The sequence below is a fragment of the Patiria miniata genome, unplaced genomic scaffold (assembly GCF_015706575.1).
Source record: "Patiria miniata isolate m_02_andy unplaced genomic scaffold, ASM1570657v1 HiC_scaffold_16, whole genome shotgun sequence".
Taxonomy (NCBI): domain Eukaryota; kingdom Metazoa; phylum Echinodermata; class Asteroidea; order Valvatida; family Asterinidae; genus Patiria; species Patiria miniata.
Window position 1 is genome coordinate 16,323,049 of NW_024037054.1, and position 18,540 is coordinate 16,341,588.

Consider the following 18,540-nt stretch of genomic DNA (forward strand, 5'->3'; position numbering starts at 1 on the left):
AACGTGTACCTTTTTCCCACTCCTTTCGGCGAATGACCTTTTATTTCCCCCATTGTAAAAATGGTTTATTCCAATGAGTCATGTTCGACAGCAACGAGATGCGAAAAAACTGCACCTTGCATAAGTTATATAGCGCCACCATGTGTCAATATTTAGTTCATAATGACAACGCCTAAACAATATGATTGGTAACAAAAAATGGTTCAAGAATCATAATGTGTTCAAAATAGTCTTGGATAATGTAACCCCCCCCCCAAGTAAAAAGTACCAAAAGATACTGGAAAACAACATAAAAGCACTACGCATTCACCAGTTGTGAATGGGGGGGGGGGGAGGATGGGGCGGAGGCTGGCAACTTAACTAGGCAACTGAAGGGAATCATTTTTTAAAAAATCATTTTCAGGCTTGTGATCTACAGTGCCTAGGGCACTTCTGAGGAATTTATTTCATTTCATTTCATTTATCATTTCGCAGGTCAAATTTACTATGTGTACAATAATAATAATAATAATATTACGGACAGTATAGGCATCAATAAGTTAAAAACAAATACACATTAAACCATAAATTTAAAAAAAGACTAAGATCCTTACACCAAGATAATTGCACGCCCCTGCAGGATTGTTAAATAAGGACGAAATCACTATCAAGTAGCTCTCCCCATGGAGGAATAAATGCTCTCCCATAGCATGACTAAAAACCCTATTTTGCAAAAACACAAACATTATGACAGTCTTACACTGTAACACATAATCCCATGGGCAAAAAGACAAACCCTTCATAATTGCACAAATTCCTGGATTAAAAAAAAAAATTATATTGCACCATATTAACATAACAAGAAAAAGCAAGGAAAACACCCCCTAGATAACTTAAGATCAAACCAAAAAAAATCCTTAGTTTCATTACATTACCAGAAATGATTTATAATAATAACAATAGAATATTTACGTACAAAGTGCTATTTGTCAACAGACTCTACACCATACAACAGTATGGCGGGAGTGGAACAAGGAGGGTCCTCTCCAGAACCCCCTATGAACCTCCCCGCCCCCCCCCCCCCGCCCCCTCCGCCCCCCCCCCCCCCCCCCCCCCCACCCCGATCCGGCCGCCTATGCATCTTTTCACAAATCACACACGCCGCACGAATGACACGTACGTACACGTCGTACGGACGTACGGACGTATGCACGTATGTACGACCTGTGTCCGCATCGCGCGCACCGTACCGTACATACCGCTCGCACGCGCACCGTAGCGCGCCGCGCCGGCATATGATGCGGAATCTGTTCCATGCATATCATCAGCAGATGTACATCTGTATCAATCATACGGAAAAGCCCAGCATTTTAGGCACATTTTGTGTTCCATTTCAGGATTGTGATGTCGACCCGACATGGACCATATTCTTCACTGTTTGTCATATTTTTGTTATCGCTGTTTCAAGTCATAAACGGAGGTAAGCAAAAGATGAATAACTGGCCTTTTTTGTCACTGACCAACCTCAGTTACTGAGTTAGTTGATGGTTGGTCGCTCAATGTGTGTGATTGTGTAACATCATAACATGCATAGCTTTAATACAGTCATGACAGTGTACACAGTCATGAGCCGCCTGCAGGGCCAGTCCCTGTTCAGCTGTTTGTGCACAAACCTATGGAAAGTTTGAAAATGTGTCCAGCTTTTGTACAGCTTTTTTTGCAAATCAGCATTTAGGCCGTTGTGTTTATTTTTAGAAACCAATCTAATTCTAAACCAAACCAAGCTGAAACGTTAATAAATCATGTTACTCAGTCCCAGATTCATGCCTTTTCAACATTTTTGCAATTAGGGCCTACTGACCTTAAGTTTATTAAGATGATATTAAGCAAAAAAATTGGCGTCAGGTTGCAACATTCTTTCCAATGGGCATTTCTTTTTGTCCTGTCGTGTCTGTGATCTTAAGTTACGTGCTTAATATTATCAATCATATTCTACCATGATTCCATAGACTAGTTAAATTTCATTAGGAAATAAATAAGATCATATTTTGCAATTATATAGGGCTAGGGTCAGTATTTCAAGGCCGTGCATATTTCTTGTAGTAAACGTTAGTTTGCCGGTAGTTGCCGGAGGTCGTCTTTGATTCCTGATTTTTAGTAACAAACCTGTAATCTTTTCGGCCTGTAAATTTTATGATTTCAGAGACTGGTTATGGAGAACAGCTGTTTGGGTCATTTCGTCTGCGTCAGTACGGGTCGTATGGCGACGTGACGCTGTTTCATGTTGTCATCCCTCCACACTGTACGCGAGCTATGTGGGATGTGGTAGTACTGAAGATCCGAGAGGAATGCCCGAAGACTGAAGTCAACATGTAGGTAGTCGACAAATGATCAGATAAAACAGGCATCGCAATATGAAGGAGAGAGAACTTACTGTCAGACAGATATTTTCTGAAGTTCACCGTAACTTTTACAAACAAAAGTGTATATTTTTTTTCGTTCAGTTTAATTTTGTGTTCACTACTCTTTGTAGTGCACCAGCCAAAGTGACACATAAACTGCCCATAGCTGTACAGTTTACAGAAGTAAATATAAATTCTAATATGTTTTATATTTTTTGTACACACACATAAGGTTTCTCAAAAAAGTGAAATTCTGTTTCATAAGGTGGTTTTAGCCAATTCTGATCCGTTTTAATTTTTCAATTGAAACCAAAAAAAATCCAACCTTTGAACTTAATCAGAAAAGGTATTGCCAAAACTTCTTAATTTGAAAAAAAGTATCGTTACACCATTAGGCCAAAAAAAAAAATCTCCGGTTTCTGGTATGGAGCTTGCCCAAAAAGTGGTGCGGCGACGCGGCTTTTTTTTTTTTTTACCTGATTTATTTGCTTCAAATGTCGGCTGATGACTGCAAATGGTGCCCGACTAAACTTAGTGCAAATATATGGGAGTCCAGAGAGGCCACATAAAGCTTATTCTTGATCATAACCCAATCTAAAAACACGTGAAAATTGTGCAGCAGCAGGATTCCAGTCAAACCAGTGAGTTTGGCGGTTTTGAGACATCATCTTTCATTGAAAAAAAACCTTTTTCATTTTGCCGATGCGCATGGCTACGGCGACGCGCGCACATACCAGAAACCGGAGACTATTTTTTTTGGCCTTACAAGCCCTTGCAAGAAAACAAATTTCCATGCCTGAGTACAGAATTCATACTGTAATGTATTCTGCCATACTTGATGTCGTTTACGTTCACTTTGTTGTTGTTTATGTTTACATAATTTCAGAGCCATCCAGGCTGGGAGCCTTCCCTTGCCCAACCCTTACAACACCAGTTTCCCACTGCACACCAACACCCAGAGCCGACGCAATCTCAACCTGATCACCATGATGTCCAACCAGCCAGTCAGATTCACTGTTGGGACTCCGTCGGCCGGGGGTTGGTACATGGCGTCGTTCCTGCCCAAGAGCAAGGACAACAAGATCGAGCAGCAGGTCAGTACATATATTTAGTTCGCCCACAACCCTCTACTTGCCGTACGTGTTTTTGCCTAATGTCCGCATTGCACCTACATGTATCTCACTGACTGACTCCCCGACTCATGCACTGACTGACTGTCGCTTGTGGTTTAACTACACTGAGACCAGCTTTACGATGTTACGTCATGTAGTACCTTCACCACACTAGTCTGGCGCCGCTTGATGTACTTCTGGGTATGTAGACAATAAGTCAAGTCTCCATGTGAATGGCGAAAGTAGACTTTTTTCCCCACCACTTCTGCTTATTCTACAAAAATGGTAGCCATTATTAATCTATTATATTTTTATGGGGAATTCTTAATTTTTTTAAAGTCAGCGTTGGGGTGGGGGGTGCCACGCTAAAGGCCAATTTACACATACTTGACTTTGACGCTGACAATGTTGCGCGTTTTTTAAAAAATATACGCACAAATCAATGAGTGTGTTTGCATTTATGCGACTAAGTCGTGCATCTTATCACTCATTCATTTGTGCGTTTCTGTAAAAACGCCCGACACTGCCAGGTGATGTTGTCGTGTATGCATAAATTGGCCTTAACCCTAACCTCAATCCTCCAAAGTCCTCAGGGCAGTTTTGGAGGATTTTGGAGGATTGAGGCTCAATGCAACATACAATTTTGGAGGATTGTGGAGGATTGAGGGCACATGGACATTCAGTATGGGCTGATTTTGGAGGATTGAGGCTGAATGGCGTTTGAAGAAGAGGAGGATTTTGGAGGATTGAGGCTGAATGCATATTGAGGGTCAGGTCGGAGGATTTTGAAGGATTGAGGCATATATCCTTCATTTGAGCATAAGTACAACACATTTGAGGATTTTGGAGGATTGAAGATGGTTCCTGCAGAAAAGGGGTAGGGTTAAGGCATGTACATTGTAAGGCATGCCTGATAAGACCACTGAAATCTTTCCATGCAGTTTTATAAATAAATGTACATGTGCAAATTGAAGGTAATTTGGAATTTTATTTCAATTGTTTACATTAGATTTATTCCAGTGATAAATTAAATTCTTCATAATTTGGGGGGGGGGGGAAGCTGAATTTAGATTATATGAATGATATAATTGCAATGACACAGTAACTGTCCTAGATTGAATTTTTACAGCAACAAACATTTTATGTCCACATTTGTACTTATTTTAAAACAAAGCATTTTTCCTTGTCCTTAATTATTTTGTTTCAATTTTCAACATGTGATACACTTCACACTAATAAATATTTCAAGACTAATTGAATTCATTGTTCCAGTATTGGTTTCCAAACGCACATAGAATTCTGGTTTCGGTTTTGATGACGTCAATGCATCTGGTGATGTTCTAAATTCAGAAATCTGGTTTTATAATTTGTTTCAGTTACGCTCAATGTGCCGTGTATCACATTTCATATTTTCTGTGAAAAAAAATAAAATGAAAGATTACTATTAGCACCCCGGTAAGACGATTGAGCAACGACGATTTCAAGCAACACTTGAAATTATGTGGACATTATAATTGCATGCACGTGGGTATGTGTAATGTACAAGTGAACTGCACAGACCTACGTGTAACACAACAGGTTCAGTGGAAAAAAAGTCGCAGATGACAGTATAAACAAGATGGGGTCAAATTCCACTTTTATTGACTACCCCCAGCAAAATATGGTCTAAAAAGCATGCCCTGATGTTTAGAGTTGTGTGTTTGCACTAGGCAAGTTATAATGTGTAATTGTGCCATTGACCTCACAGAAAGAAAGAATTTGTTTGTGGGTCATGTGGGTAGGCAGTGCACAGTACAAAAAGTTGCTGGAGCACAGATCACAGAATAAACAAGATGGGGTCAAATTCCACTTTTATTGACTACCCCCAGCAAAATATGGTCTAAAAAGCATGCCCTGATGTTTAGAGTTGTGTGTTTGCACTAGGCAAGTTATAATGTGTAATTGTGCCATTGACCTCACAGAAAAAAAGAATTTGTTTGTGGGTCATGTGGGTAGGCAGTGCACAATACAAAAAGTTGCTGGAGCACAGCCATTTTTGTGTGGACACATAGGGCCTATGGTACACATATACATTTTGTAATGTCTGCCACGTCACCAAAAGCCCCCCCCCTCCACTACCCCCCCCCCTCCACTAACCCCCCCCCCAAAAAAAAACCCCTTGCAAAACCCCCACAATTGTGGACATTTTTGATGCTGAAGCAGCTAAAACACTGAAGTTTCTGCCTAAAATGACATCACAGTTTTGCTCATGAATATGGACATTTGCATGAGCAGCATACCCAAAAGAGGCATCAAAACACCCTTGAAAATGGCAATATGAAGATTGAAAATATAAATAAAAATGGGACTTAAAGGTGCATTAGAGTCTGCAATGAAAAACATATATTTTACATGGGCCCTTTAAAACTAATTTAAATACTTTCTCTTCCTAAGTAATCCAGGGTAATTATAATCATAATAATAATTAAACCTGGATTTGGGAGACATCCCCATAGACTTGTGCACAAAAATTTTCAAACTTAGATGTGCCCTAACCCAATATTCCCTTGTCCTTTTTCTACGAATTTCGGGATGTTTACTAATTAGACCACGAGCAACAAATATAATCTAATTGCGACATACAATTTTGCCTCTAAAGGGGCTGTGACATTAGGGAGGCATGAAAATGTCTCCCTAATGACCGATGTCTCCCATCGTGCGAAGATATTACGATAACGTGTCTCCTTAATGGTACCATCACACGTATAATTATAATAATACAAAATTTATAATGCATCTTAACATTCCTGCTATCTGAACAGTCACAGACAGTCAAAAAACCTCTTCCCCCGCCTTGCCTTTTACACAGGCTAGTCACCAACAGTCAGATCATATTTCAAGCAAGCACTGTGGCTAGTCAAATTCAGTCAACAGACAAAAGCAGACTAGTGGTAGGCACAGCTGGCTTATCAATCACCTACAGTCAAAGCATAGCTGTGTCAAATTACATAAATAGTCAAAGCCAGTCAATCCTGCTTTATGTAGGGCTGGGAGCTCTTAACTGTTGAGAACAGTCACTTGATTGATTTTGACTGAAAAGACAACTTGGCACAGAATGTTTGTTTACATAGAAGGGTTGTAAGTAATCATTAACCCTAACCCCCTCAAGGCTTTTTTGTGGGTCAAGGACCAAATACCACAGAATAGGACATGTGTTGTGCACACTTGTATGGAAAGAAATGCATACAACAGGTAATGCATACTCAGTAGTATTTTGTAGTATTAGGGAGGGATTAATAAAAAAGGCACTTCATATCATGTAACTTAAAATGTGCTTGCAGGACGACACACGACTATGCCAATCAAATGTAGAGTAAATAAGTACATCAAGTAAAGAATCAGTTTTGGGCACATGTGACTGCAGTGTAATGCTACATGTAATAGACATGTCTCTCTTCACTTTCTAGTGAGTGAGGCATAGTCCAATAAGCATAGTTCCTCTTCTTATTTCTTGTTTTTTATTGTGGGATGGTCTGTTGAAACAAGCACTTACCGGTAGCTATCCCCATGGGAAATTCTGCTTGTTTTCATTGGGGTGCGCCTTAATGTGAAAAGGTCATAAAATTTTTTTTTTTTTTTTTTTTTTTTTTAAATCATCCAAATATGGTAAATGGTCACAAAATGTGAGATATATCCCGTTGTAATTTCACCCTTTATGTGCGGAATTTCTGCTCCTTGCAGGGTTTAGGGAGTGAGCCGTGCTACTACTACATGCAAATGGGCGTGTCTTACTGGCAGGAACAAGATGTCCAATCTCTCAGCACACACTCACGAACGACAGTCCAGCTGTCGTCGGAAACAAATGAGACAACGGCCTTCTACAGGTAACTCTAAGTCTCAAAACTTTAAATTTCTGGACCTGCTTAGCAAGAAAGCCATGTCCGAATTAAGTGGCTGTGGTTTGAAATTGCACACAAGTCTATGGTAGCGGCTGCAGCCACTTTCCATAGTCTGGTGTGCAACTTCAAGCTGTAGCCAAGTAATTCGGACACGGCCAAAGACGCTTGGCAAATTTATGTGCTTAGTCGAAATTAGCTGAGTACCGATCAAAAAGCAGTGTACATTGTGTTACATTTTGGCCGGTCACCCGTTTTGGCTTAGCAAAAAGTTTCTATGCTTAGCATGTTTCTGTGCTTTTTTTTTTTTTCTAGGCAAGTTGTTATGTCTTTGTACAACCAGTTTTAGCAATGTAATAAATAACTGATGTAGGGTCCAATCATATGATGACAGAGTACCACATGACCATCCATTGTCCCCTTGGTCGGCCGCCATTGCAGTAGGCAAGCGTTTGGTTAGCAACCACGTCGCGCTTTGTAAACTAGAGAGTAGGGCTTAGTTTCATGTAAAATAACCGCAAATTCTTTATCAAAATGGCATACCTTTGCCATGTACAGTTGCGGCGTTTCTCTCGCAGTTTTTGCCATCCATCACAGCTTTCAAGGCTTGCCTACTACCAACCTCGTGCCCCGTGGCTACGATCTTGCAGCGCCATGTTGTTTCCCATCATGTCTTGCGCGATCGTAACCCCTGGAATTGTGTAATTTAAATATATACCAAAATACGGTACATTATAATTAGGGTTGCAGTTTATCCGTTTTACGTGCCGACGCCATCTTTAAAATGTTAAAAGTTGTGATTTTGAAGAATCAATCCTTTCAAACACTACGTTTGGACGTTGTGTTAATTAGCAAAGATTTGTATTAAATGTACGTACCCCTTTCGTGCCTTTACAACCACAGATACAGGGTTTTTTTTTTAGCGAAAAACCCGGCTGACATAATCCATAGCGTACAGGCATCGCGACTTTTGAATCATAATTTTTTTTTTTGTGCGTGACGTTACGTGCAAAGCTAAGCACGCGAACGCGAGCGCATTATAGGCGCGCCCGGCATGCAATTTTCGAAATGCCCGCGCAGTACCCTGTGAATAGCCATTCAGCGTCATTTACGTCATCATCACAGCCAGGGGTTAGTGTAAGGAACGAGCACGCGCCCCTGTAGTCGAGGCTTGCCTACTACCTACTGCGCGTGGGGGTATATGATCCCTGCCTACTACAATGGTGACGCTGACTTTCCAGTACCCTGATGTAGGCCGGGTCACATGGGTCAGTGAGAAAGTCGCATACACAGTAGAAGCAGTTACGTCATAGGCCGGCCGGGGTCACGTGTTGCTGGGGATGATGTTTCCACACAAACGTGGAATTACGTTGTGATAGCACGGTGCCCAGTTTTGCGTAGATTTTTCATCCGTTAGAGAAAAAAAATAAAGGAATCTGTCACGTTTTGAGTGATAACTGCAGTCAGCTACAAAGCTTACTGGTATTTATTCTTAAAGAGGTTGTGGAATGCTCGAAGACATTTCCGTCATTTTTCGGGTATATGTAGCCTAAGGTGTGATGAAATAAAAACGACTATTGTTTCTGTCACAAAAGGTACTTTTGAGAGCTGTTTTTCAAGTCCTGTCATGCCTGTTTCGACCCGAACGTGCAATTTGTGCAAAAGTCGTCGTTGCGGGCAGCAAACAAAACACAGTAAATCGTGACGTAATAAACAGGACTCCCGATGCAGAGTAGCATAAACGAGTCCTGTTTATTACGTCACGATTTTAATACTGTGTTTTGTTTGCTGCCCGCAACGACGACTTTTACACAAATTGCACGTTCGGGTCGAAACAGGACCTGAAAAATAGCTCTCAAAAGTACCCTTTGTACTCATTTCATGACAGAAACCATAGTCGTTTTTATTTCATCACACCTTAGGCTACATATACCCAAAAAATGACGGAAATGTTTTCGAGCATTCCACAACCTCTTTAATGTCTGAGCTAGGTCAACAAGAAAATGTTCACCTACGTCGCTGGTGCAAATCCTATGGTAAGAATGGCGGACGAGACAATGTTTGGGCACATCGCTATTGGCGACGACTCTGCATGACGTCACACTTCTACGACGTATTGGGCGCACCTTAAAAAAACGACCTACTACAAACCCTGATAAACAATAATGAACCCAGTGTCATAACTGCATGGTGGCTGTTTTTTTCTGCAATTATTCTGTAATTAAGTTAAATGGGTTTTGTTTTGTTTTAAATCTCTGTACATTGCAGGTTCTACGTTTCACCTTTGACCAAAACCCTGACCTTCTCCTATCAAGATTGCCAGGTCGGGTCAGAGGTCAATGGAACTGAGGTCAACGAAACCTGCCCTGTAGAGTTCAGAGCCAGGGCCAACGGTCTGCCCAATGTGAGATACTCGCCGCCGGTACTCTGCGACTTCAACGCTTCGTGTTCGTTACAAATCGGGGAACCGCTGGCAGACACCTGGTACTACGTCCGTATAGATTTGTTGTCGTTGGACGGACCGTCTATGGTGAACTTGAGTTTCGGAGTTGCGGAACAGAGTAAGTTGGTTTTCCTAAAGGTACATTCCTATTTTCAATGAATAATTAATAACATAGAAATTAGTGTAGCATTTTATAACTGCCAATAATATTGCCCAGTTGCCAAAAATCTAAAAGATGGACTGTATTTGTTTATTGACTGCTTCAGTAAAGACATATTTAGGCCATTAATGTAGTCTTGCCATATTTACAATTTTGTACAAAAAAGTTGGTCGACTTCTTTATTTTTAATTGCTTGCATGTTACAAATTCTGTTTTTTTTTCCTTTCAGAGTGCTCAGAGGAAAACGTCCAATTTCACAGCGTGTCCCACGAGAACATGAATTTCCAAACTTTGCTAGTGAGCCCGAATTCCAGCCTCACTTACTCCCAGTGGAACAGTTCCGATAACCCCTCAGCGTCCCTTCATCCAGCCTCCGACGAAAGCGACCCCGAACTGGACCCCTACTACCCTCCCGAAACGTTGGCTTCCTTGCCCCCTTCGGACTATCTGCCCATGACTTCCCAGAATCCTTTTGTATCCCCAGCCTGGTGCCCCCCGATTGTACCCTTGTCCTCGGTTCAGTACGGGGGCGCCAATCCCTTCAAGAGGTTCATCCAGAACACCCCTATCATGCCTAACACCACCGACGGCGTGATGGTTCCTCCTGAGGTCCCGGTCATCGCGAGCTTTGAGTTGGATCTGCTGCAGGACATCGGAGGCAACTTGGTGATCAAAGCGAACATCAACGAGAACATGGTTCGTTTGGTTTTCATAATTTTTTTAAAAAGAGTTCATGATTTGTGTGTCTTTTTGTTGTTGTCTGGAGAACCCTATGGGTAGTCTGAGTAAAAAAAAAAAATTCGGTCTCTGGTCAGACCAAAGTTCCGGAATTGAAGCGGCCACGCGGCTTTTTTTTTTTTTTTTTGCTTTTTTTTTTTTCTTCAAGCTTGGATTGTACAGACAAGGTGGGGTACTATTTTGCTTTTTTGGTGTCCTCATGTACATTGGTGTCCTCCATAATTTACTTTGGTGCTCTGATCATTTGCCTTGGTGCAATTTCCCATTCCTTGGTGCTCTTTGGTAAAAAAAATTGAGGAGGTGCGGAAATAGAGGGCGCTGTTGGAGCTACCGCGGAACATTTTGGAGAAAAAAAAAGATCGACGCGCATGATTAAAATCGACGCGCACGGTGACCAGAGACCGACTTATTATTTTTTTTGGCCTAACATCCGTTGTTCAACGGAGCCCGCATGCTACCTCCGCAACAACGTCTGATATATGTGTGCAATGCAAATTTATGGGACCTCTTTCGCCAGGCAATCGGAGTCGACTTTAGAAATTGTGACGTCATTTCATGCAGAAATGTGAACTAATCTGTTGAGTGGGCAATTTGGCTGACATGTTTTTGGTACACAACAGGTTACGAAAGACCTGATAGAAGGCGCCCGCTGAATGGTCAGAATCTTGAGGTCAAGACGCAGTCTTGTTTTGCATTTTTAATCACTAAATCTGTTCGCATATATCATAAAGACCCTTGCTGTGCAAGGGAATATACCATAGACTATTCCATTAGAAATTGTGACGTCATTTCGTGCAGAAATGTGAGCTAAGCTGTCCAGTGGTCAATTTGGCCGACATGTTTTTGTAACACAACAGCGGGTTATGAAAGACCGGATAGAAGGCGCCTGCTGAATGGTCAGAATCTCGAGGTCACGATGCAGTCTTGTTTTGCATAATTAATCACCGAATCTGCTCGCAAATCATAGACCCTTGCTGTGCATGCAATTTCACAGGCAAGGTAGTTCTACACAAGATACAATAGAGTCATTCTTGCTCCCCTTTTCATCACTTTTTTAAAAGTCGATTAGGTGTTGGCATATTATTAGATTTTGTGAATAAGTTATTTTTTATTAAAACTACCCACGTATCAGAAATCTTTTCAAATCTGTTTCTACAGCGGTTTTCTTCCTTGAAACTATAACTGTAGGCCGACACTCGTCTTAAACGAGAAGACATTGCAGTGATTTCCAAGCGATATACAGATTAACACACATTAATGGGATAAGACGACCCTACTGATCTTAAGTTAAGACGAGTTCAGCTGCATTGCTAAGGAAGTTAAGACGTGTTGAATGCGTCTTAAGTTTGGTGAAAATCGATCCTAGGACGAGTCGTGAGTTAAGATGAGTTACCCTACCTAAAATGCATCTTAGCGTTTAGTGAAATCGGCCCGAGAATTCCTTTATTTTGTGTAATATCTCATCAGTTTTTGAGCTCAACTTGCACACTCTATTAATTGATGTAAATTGGCTCACAATATAGTTAAAATTTTTATTTCCTCGGATAACTTTCATTTGAAACGTCTTATTTTGCAGGATTCCCAGGAGGAATATGAGGAACAAGCTTCCATCACCCTCTGTCTGCGTCGGGGCGCTATACCACCCCTCAACGGGACACAGATATCCTGCGATCCAAATTACAGCGTGACATTTACCAAGGAGACTGCCTTGTTTACATTTCCCTGGATCGTACCATTCCCTGCACCAGGGGTGTGGTACCTGTCATTAGAGTCACAGTGCAAGTCCAACGCAAGGTAAATAAAACCTTGATTGGATTGCTTTAGGTTCGTTGAAAGTTTCTTAACTTCTGTTACCCCTTTCTCCCTTTAAACCTCCAGCTATTTAAAGGTATAGTCCATCATTTGTAATTTCTGCATTTTGTCCGTTTGAAGCAACAAAAGTGCTCAAAATGTAAAGAAGGGTGCTGAACAACTAATCGATGAAGTTTCAGCTCAGCTTCAGCTGTATATTCCGAGAAAAACAGGATCTCGATTTCAAATCAAAAGTTGATGAATCATGTTTAGAATTGGGCCTGAATTCAGCGTCGAGACACGTTCTCACTGAGCAGCTACGCGATGTTGCGCACCGATCCGACGAATTATAGCATCCCCGCCCGTGTGTGCGTCGTGCCAAAGCTTGCGCGCGCTTCGCCAATTTAAAAAAAACGAACTACTAACAGAAATTTCCAACGGAGCATCTTAAGACGCGCTGTTGGAAAGGCCTTCTATCGTTGATTGCTTCAAAACGACAGCTTGCCAGAAAGAATAATTTCACAGGGAGTTTAGTCCCCTTACTATCTTTCAACCAAGTATGTTTTTCAACAATAATTGCGTCAGTTACTTTTTGGATAGCTGCAAATGATGGACTGTAGCTTTAAGCAGTCACAGACAGTCAAAATTCTTGTCCACTTCCCCTGCTATACTTTTGTCAAAGGCAGTGATGGACTTGTATTTACTCATGACTGGAATTGTGACTGGACTTGTGGTGGACTTGTGATTTACTTTTGACAAGACTTGCGACAGGTTCAATTGCAACGTAGAATTCTTTTTCTCTTGCAGCAAACTGGAGCCTTGTATTGACACTACCTATGTCGGTCTGGACATCGGTATGTTTGGCTGTATTGATGGCTGCGGTGAATATGGCAAATGCCACAGCTCCATTGACATGGGCATTATATACTACTACTGCGCATGCAAACGAGGTAATACGCCCCCTCTCTCCCACAGTCTCCGCCCCTCCCCTTCCCTAGCACCCTAGTGTACATCATTCCATATTATACATTACTAGTTTGTCAACTTCCAGTGCCGTGGGGAGCTAATATACAAATAGTGACTACTTTGAGTGGTACAGTAAAAGCATTCTATTTTCCCAAGACAAAGCCGTGGGAAAACATCGTGCTCCATGGATCACTTAAGGAGGATAGTTTTACTATACCACGAGTTGAAGCAGTCGATATTTGTTTTATAACTCTTCTCCCACAGATTCGGCTTTAAGAGAAAACTGATTAATTAACAATTAAAATGAATTTTAATTTACTTGTGAAATTTACTTGAACTTTTCCAAACCACCCCTTCACGAAATGTTTGAACCCAAGTCTGTATTGCTAGCGCTTGGGAACAAGACACGCAACGCGCACACCCGTATGTATTTGCGCACAATACTGGTTGCTGTGATGGCTATAAGTATGTCTTTTTGGCTATGCACAGCAAAAAGGCTCTCGGCCAATCGAGATACAGAATGTGTGGGTGAGGTGTTCTAATATCGACTATCCACCCCGATAAACCCTGTTATATTTGTCTTACTATACCTGGATCATGAATATGTGTGCGGTATAGCAATCTTGCATTGCCAATGTTGCTAGCATCATAACTTTGGGTGTGATCCCTGGCCTGGGGAATAGGGCTTCTGACTAGCGCCCCATGAACAAAGACATTGACAAATTGGGAGACCTCTGTAGGGCTGGATAGCTCAGTTGCTAGAGCACCGGAACGGTAATCCGGAGGTCGCAGGCTCAAACCCCGCTCCAGTTAATTTCGATGTTCAACCTTATCTTGCAGTTTGAGATAATCATTATGAGTTTTAAATTTGAGATAAAACACACAAAAAGTTACCAAAGTAGGTTTAGAACCCTGGACCCCGAAAATGCCATACGGATGCTCAACCAACTGAGCTAGTCAGTTCTGCAACTTGTACTCCCCTCCCCCTCCCCCTCCTCCCCAAATGCAGGTATTTACAAATCAGGAGACAGTCAACAAAGGACTGAAAAGCTTAGTTGGTAGAACACCAGTATGGCATTCCAGTGGTCCGAGGTTCGAACACGTGAACAAAATATTCAAATAAGTACATGCTTGAAAATGGCTCCTCCCCATTTTTCCTACAGGATATCGAGGCTGGGCTTGCACGGATGATTCCGAGGCGTGGTCGCAAGCCTACTTCCTGAGCAGGCTCCTACTGCTCACGCTCAGTAACACCTTCTTCATCTTTCCGTGCCTGCTGGCCCTGAAGCGCCGCCATTTTGTTCCGGCCATCGCGTACTTTTGTACGCTGATCTTTTCGTCGGTGAGTTTGATGAACGCTGGAGCTTTCTGGCTGGTTTGGGAGGGTCCAGCCCACTGATCTCTATATAAAGACTGGATAGCGGATATGCATACAACATTCACACAGTAGACTTTGCATATTGACCAATTCGCCCCCGGTCTCACGAAGATGGCCGCTTATATACTAACGTTCTACGCGTAAATACGCGCGCGTTGTATCAACAGTTGACGCGCATTTTGGTCACGTACACATATTATGATGTTCTAAAAAGGACACATTTCCGTAGTGACTATTATTTCAAAAACGCTGAAAAAGTGATTTGTGGCATTATAAAAGTAACCACGACGTTAGAAAATTGTAGTAAACCTTGGTCAGTTGGTCAGTGGTGGTGGCCAAAATATAAGTCCAGTGAACCGCGACGTTACAAAAGAAATCATGCTGTCTATAAAGACGGCAACTTGTCCTTTGTAGATCACCAGCCGGTCTCACCAATATGGCGTCAAATTCGTACATTGTGCGGCTCTTTATTAGCTATCCAGTCTTTATATAGAGATCAGTGGTCCAGCCTAGTGTCCACTTTGTACCTCTTGTGACTTAAGACGTCCTCACTTGTGACTGTAGCAAGGAATAAATACAACGCATTACAATGAAGTACAAGTGCTAATGGGTTGTGTCTCAGATATGACATTTTTAAATTTCAATACCTGGTACATGTACTTTGTATATACTACGTGAAATTGGTGATACATTGTTGCTTGAACCTTAAATGTGATGGACTTGTGATTGGCTTGTGATTGACTTGTGATTGACTTGTGATTGACTTGTGATTGGCTTGTGATTTACTTGTGGTTGACTTGTGATTGACTTGTGTTTGACTTGTGGTTGACTTGTGATTGACTTGTGATTGACTTGTGATTGACTTGTGGGTGACTTTTGATTGACTTTTGATTGACTTGTGTTTGACTAGTGATTGACCTGTGATTGACATGTGTTTGACTTGTGTTTGACTTGTGATTGACTTGTCGTTGACATGTGGTTGACTTGTTGTTGACTTTTGATTGACTTGTGATTGACTTGTGATTTGACTGGTGATTGACTTGTGATTGGCTTGTGATTGACTTGTGATTGACTTGTGATTGACTTGTGATTGGCTTGTGATTGCCTTGTGATTGACTAGTGATTAACTTGTGATTGACTTGTGATTGACATGTGGTTTGACTTGTGATTGAAATGTGGTTGACATGTGTTTGACTTGTGTTTGAATTGTGATTGACTTGTGGTTGACTTGTGATTGACTTGTGATTTGACTTGTGATGGACAAAACTGAAAGACAATTTTGGAGGATTTGGGAAGATTTCTGGCAAGAATGCTTTAAAATTAACAACCAGTTTTGTTCTCCTCCTTTTCTCAGTTCTACCATTCCTGTGACTCTGGTAGTCTGTGCATCATGTCCTTCAACACCTTGCAGTTCTGCGATTTCTTCGCGGCGTTCATGGCCATCTTCCTGACCTTGATCACCATGGCCAAACTGCCGGCGCCGCTCAAACAATCACTGGAGATACTAGGTCAGTCAGTTGTTGGTTTGCTAGTTTGTTTTTTTTTGCTTCTACGTTAGTTTTATTTGTACAGTATTTGCAAAAACAAAGTCATTTTTTTTCCAACACTGTTCGGTCGACCATCGTTGGAAATTAAAACCAAAATTACCCATTTCTTGAAAATGACAGCACACCAGGTGCCATGATTTCACAGGACGCTTGAGACTATTTTTCACTTACAGTCCAGTAAGGTAGTTCATAATAACTTGGTAATTTTGTTTTTTGATGTTTGCAAATGTGGTATACATGTATTTCCTTTAACACAGAGAGAAGACATTTTGTAAAAAGTCTTTGGACGGTGTAATTCCTGCTTTAACCCAGTGGATCATGGGTAATGTTGACATCCGTGGTTTCTGTTTCAGGTGCATTTGGCATGGCCTTGGGAACCACCTACAACCGGTTCAGCTTATGGGCTGCTGCCGTTCCAGTGGGTGTAGGGCTGACCGTCCTGCTTATATCATGGGTGAGTCTTTGGTTAAAAAAAATCAGAGTTTAACTTCACTTATACAAAGTACCGGTACCTTATGAAAAAAGTGTATGCAACCCATGCGTCAAGTTAAAGTTTGCGATTGAATTAGAATTGTCTTGTGATGGACTCGTGATTGACTTGTGATTGTCATGTGGTTGACTTGTGACTAAACCTGAGATTGAATTGTGATTGTCATATGGTTGACTTGTGCAAGGGTGGATGCAGAACACATTTTTGGGGGGCAAAAAACAAAATTTGGTCCCCCAAAAAGTGGGGGAAAAAAATTACGGGGAGGGGTTCGGGGCCCATTTAAGGGCACCAAATTTTTTTTGGATTCTAGATGCTCTGTGGTGCGATCTGAGGCAATTTTTGACCACTTTATCCAATTTTGTTTTTAGGAAAAGATAGTGGTGTACCCAGAGCCTGCTTTATTGCAACGTCACTTAAAAAAAAAATGGATTTTTTTTTTTTGGGGGGGGGGGAGGGTCCAGTGCCCCTGTATGGCCCCCGTTGCCCCCCCCCCCCCTGGATCCGCCATTGGACTTGTGATTTACCTGAGATTGACTTGTGACTGAATTGTGAATGCCATGTGATTGACTTGTGACTGCCATGTGATTGACTTGTGACTGTCATGTGATTGACTTGTGACTGCCATGTGATTGACTTGTGATTGTCATGTGATTGACTTGTGACTGTCATGTGATTGACTTGTGATTGTCATGTGATTGACTTGTGATTGACTTCACGTTTCCTTTTTTTCCCCGATTCTAGTCACGTCGTTGGTATAAGCGTCGGCGTTGCTACCCAACCACCAAGTGGCGCTGGCTGCTCTTCATCCTGCCCGGCGCCGCCGTCATCATCACCGGTCTCTGCCTCTTCGCCTTCCTGGAGACCAGCGACAACTACCAGTACGTGCACAGCGCCTGGCACGTGGCCATGGCCATCGGCGTGCTGTTCCTGCTGCCGCCCCGAGAAAGTAATGATAAGCAACACTACACTCACATGTCCGAACTGGTCGACATAAACACACTGAACTCGGAGCTAGTCATGCACGATGACCCCGGCTACTGACCCCCTGAACTTTGACCTTTGAATCTGACCTCTGACTTCGTTCAGGACGGCCTTACAAACCCGACGCTTATTGAAAGAGGGAAAAACGGGAACTAATGTGTGCCTGCATTGTAAATATGTAAAGCAATTGTGAAAGAAAAAGTAGAGATGTACAATTTACTCAGTTTAATTTTAGACGCAATGATGTACTTAATTTTCTTTCTTTTTTTAAACAAAATGGTTACCTCGTTTGAAAGTTTAAGTCCAGATTTTTTATATAAACTGCCACTCTGTGTGATTGTTTATGTACGCAATTTGCAGTATTGAGTGCAATATTCCAGCTGCCGTCACCACGGGTTACTGTAGACGTGACTGGCTGTTCCGATTCCAGTGTGGTTATGTCAGTCAGTGGGCTGTTCCGTTTTGCATGCCTTCATTGTTTTTGACACTGGACTGAGGGTGGTGGATTGGAGGGGCAACGTAGTGTGCCAGATATGTTGCTTTTTTTAATATGGTCGTAAATCGGAGAAAGTAAGTTCCCTCTCCTATAGGCTAATTCGGCGACGGCCAGTTTGTGATGAGGAACCAGCACCCGATTTCACTAAACGATGCGACGCGTCGCAACTCGAGTTACGACAT

The 18,540-nt window shown here is 41.9% G+C and overlaps 1 protein-coding gene across 1 annotated transcript; it reads left to right on the forward strand.

Moving 5' to 3' along the window:
• Positions 1-1,246: 1,246 nt before the first annotated feature.
• Positions 1,247-18,134, forward strand: LOC119723123 (transmembrane protein 8B-like). Its single transcript, XM_038193665.1, has 12 exons — positions 1,247-1,459; positions 2,183-2,351; positions 3,268-3,475; positions 7,214-7,356; positions 9,637-9,929; positions 10,201-10,667; positions 12,298-12,503; positions 13,308-13,450; positions 14,630-14,808; positions 16,199-16,352; positions 16,745-16,845; positions 17,623-18,134. The coding sequence occupies exons 1-12, from the start codon at positions 1,384-1,386 to the stop codon at positions 17,920-17,922; spliced, it is 2,439 nt and encodes an 812-aa protein (XP_038049593.1). The 5' UTR covers positions 1,247-1,383; the 3' UTR covers positions 17,923-18,134.
• Positions 18,135-18,540: the final 406 nt, after the last annotated feature.

What these genes read in the sequence shown, in the direction of transcription:
- LOC119723123 (XM_038193665.1), top strand. Translation starts at nt 1,384, where the DNA reads ATGTCGACCCGACATGGACCATATTCTTCACTGTTTGTCATATTTTTG. An exon ending in ACAACAAGATCGAGCAGCAG is followed by an intron (nt 3,476 to 7,213) that starts GTCAGTACATAT and finishes TGCTCCTTGCAG; the next exon opens with GGTTTAGGGAGTGAGCCGTG. An exon ending in TTTCGGAGTTGCGGAACAGA is followed by an intron (nt 9,930 to 10,200) that starts GTAAGTTGGTTT and finishes TTTTCCTTTCAG; the next exon opens with AGTGCTCAGAGGAAAACGTC.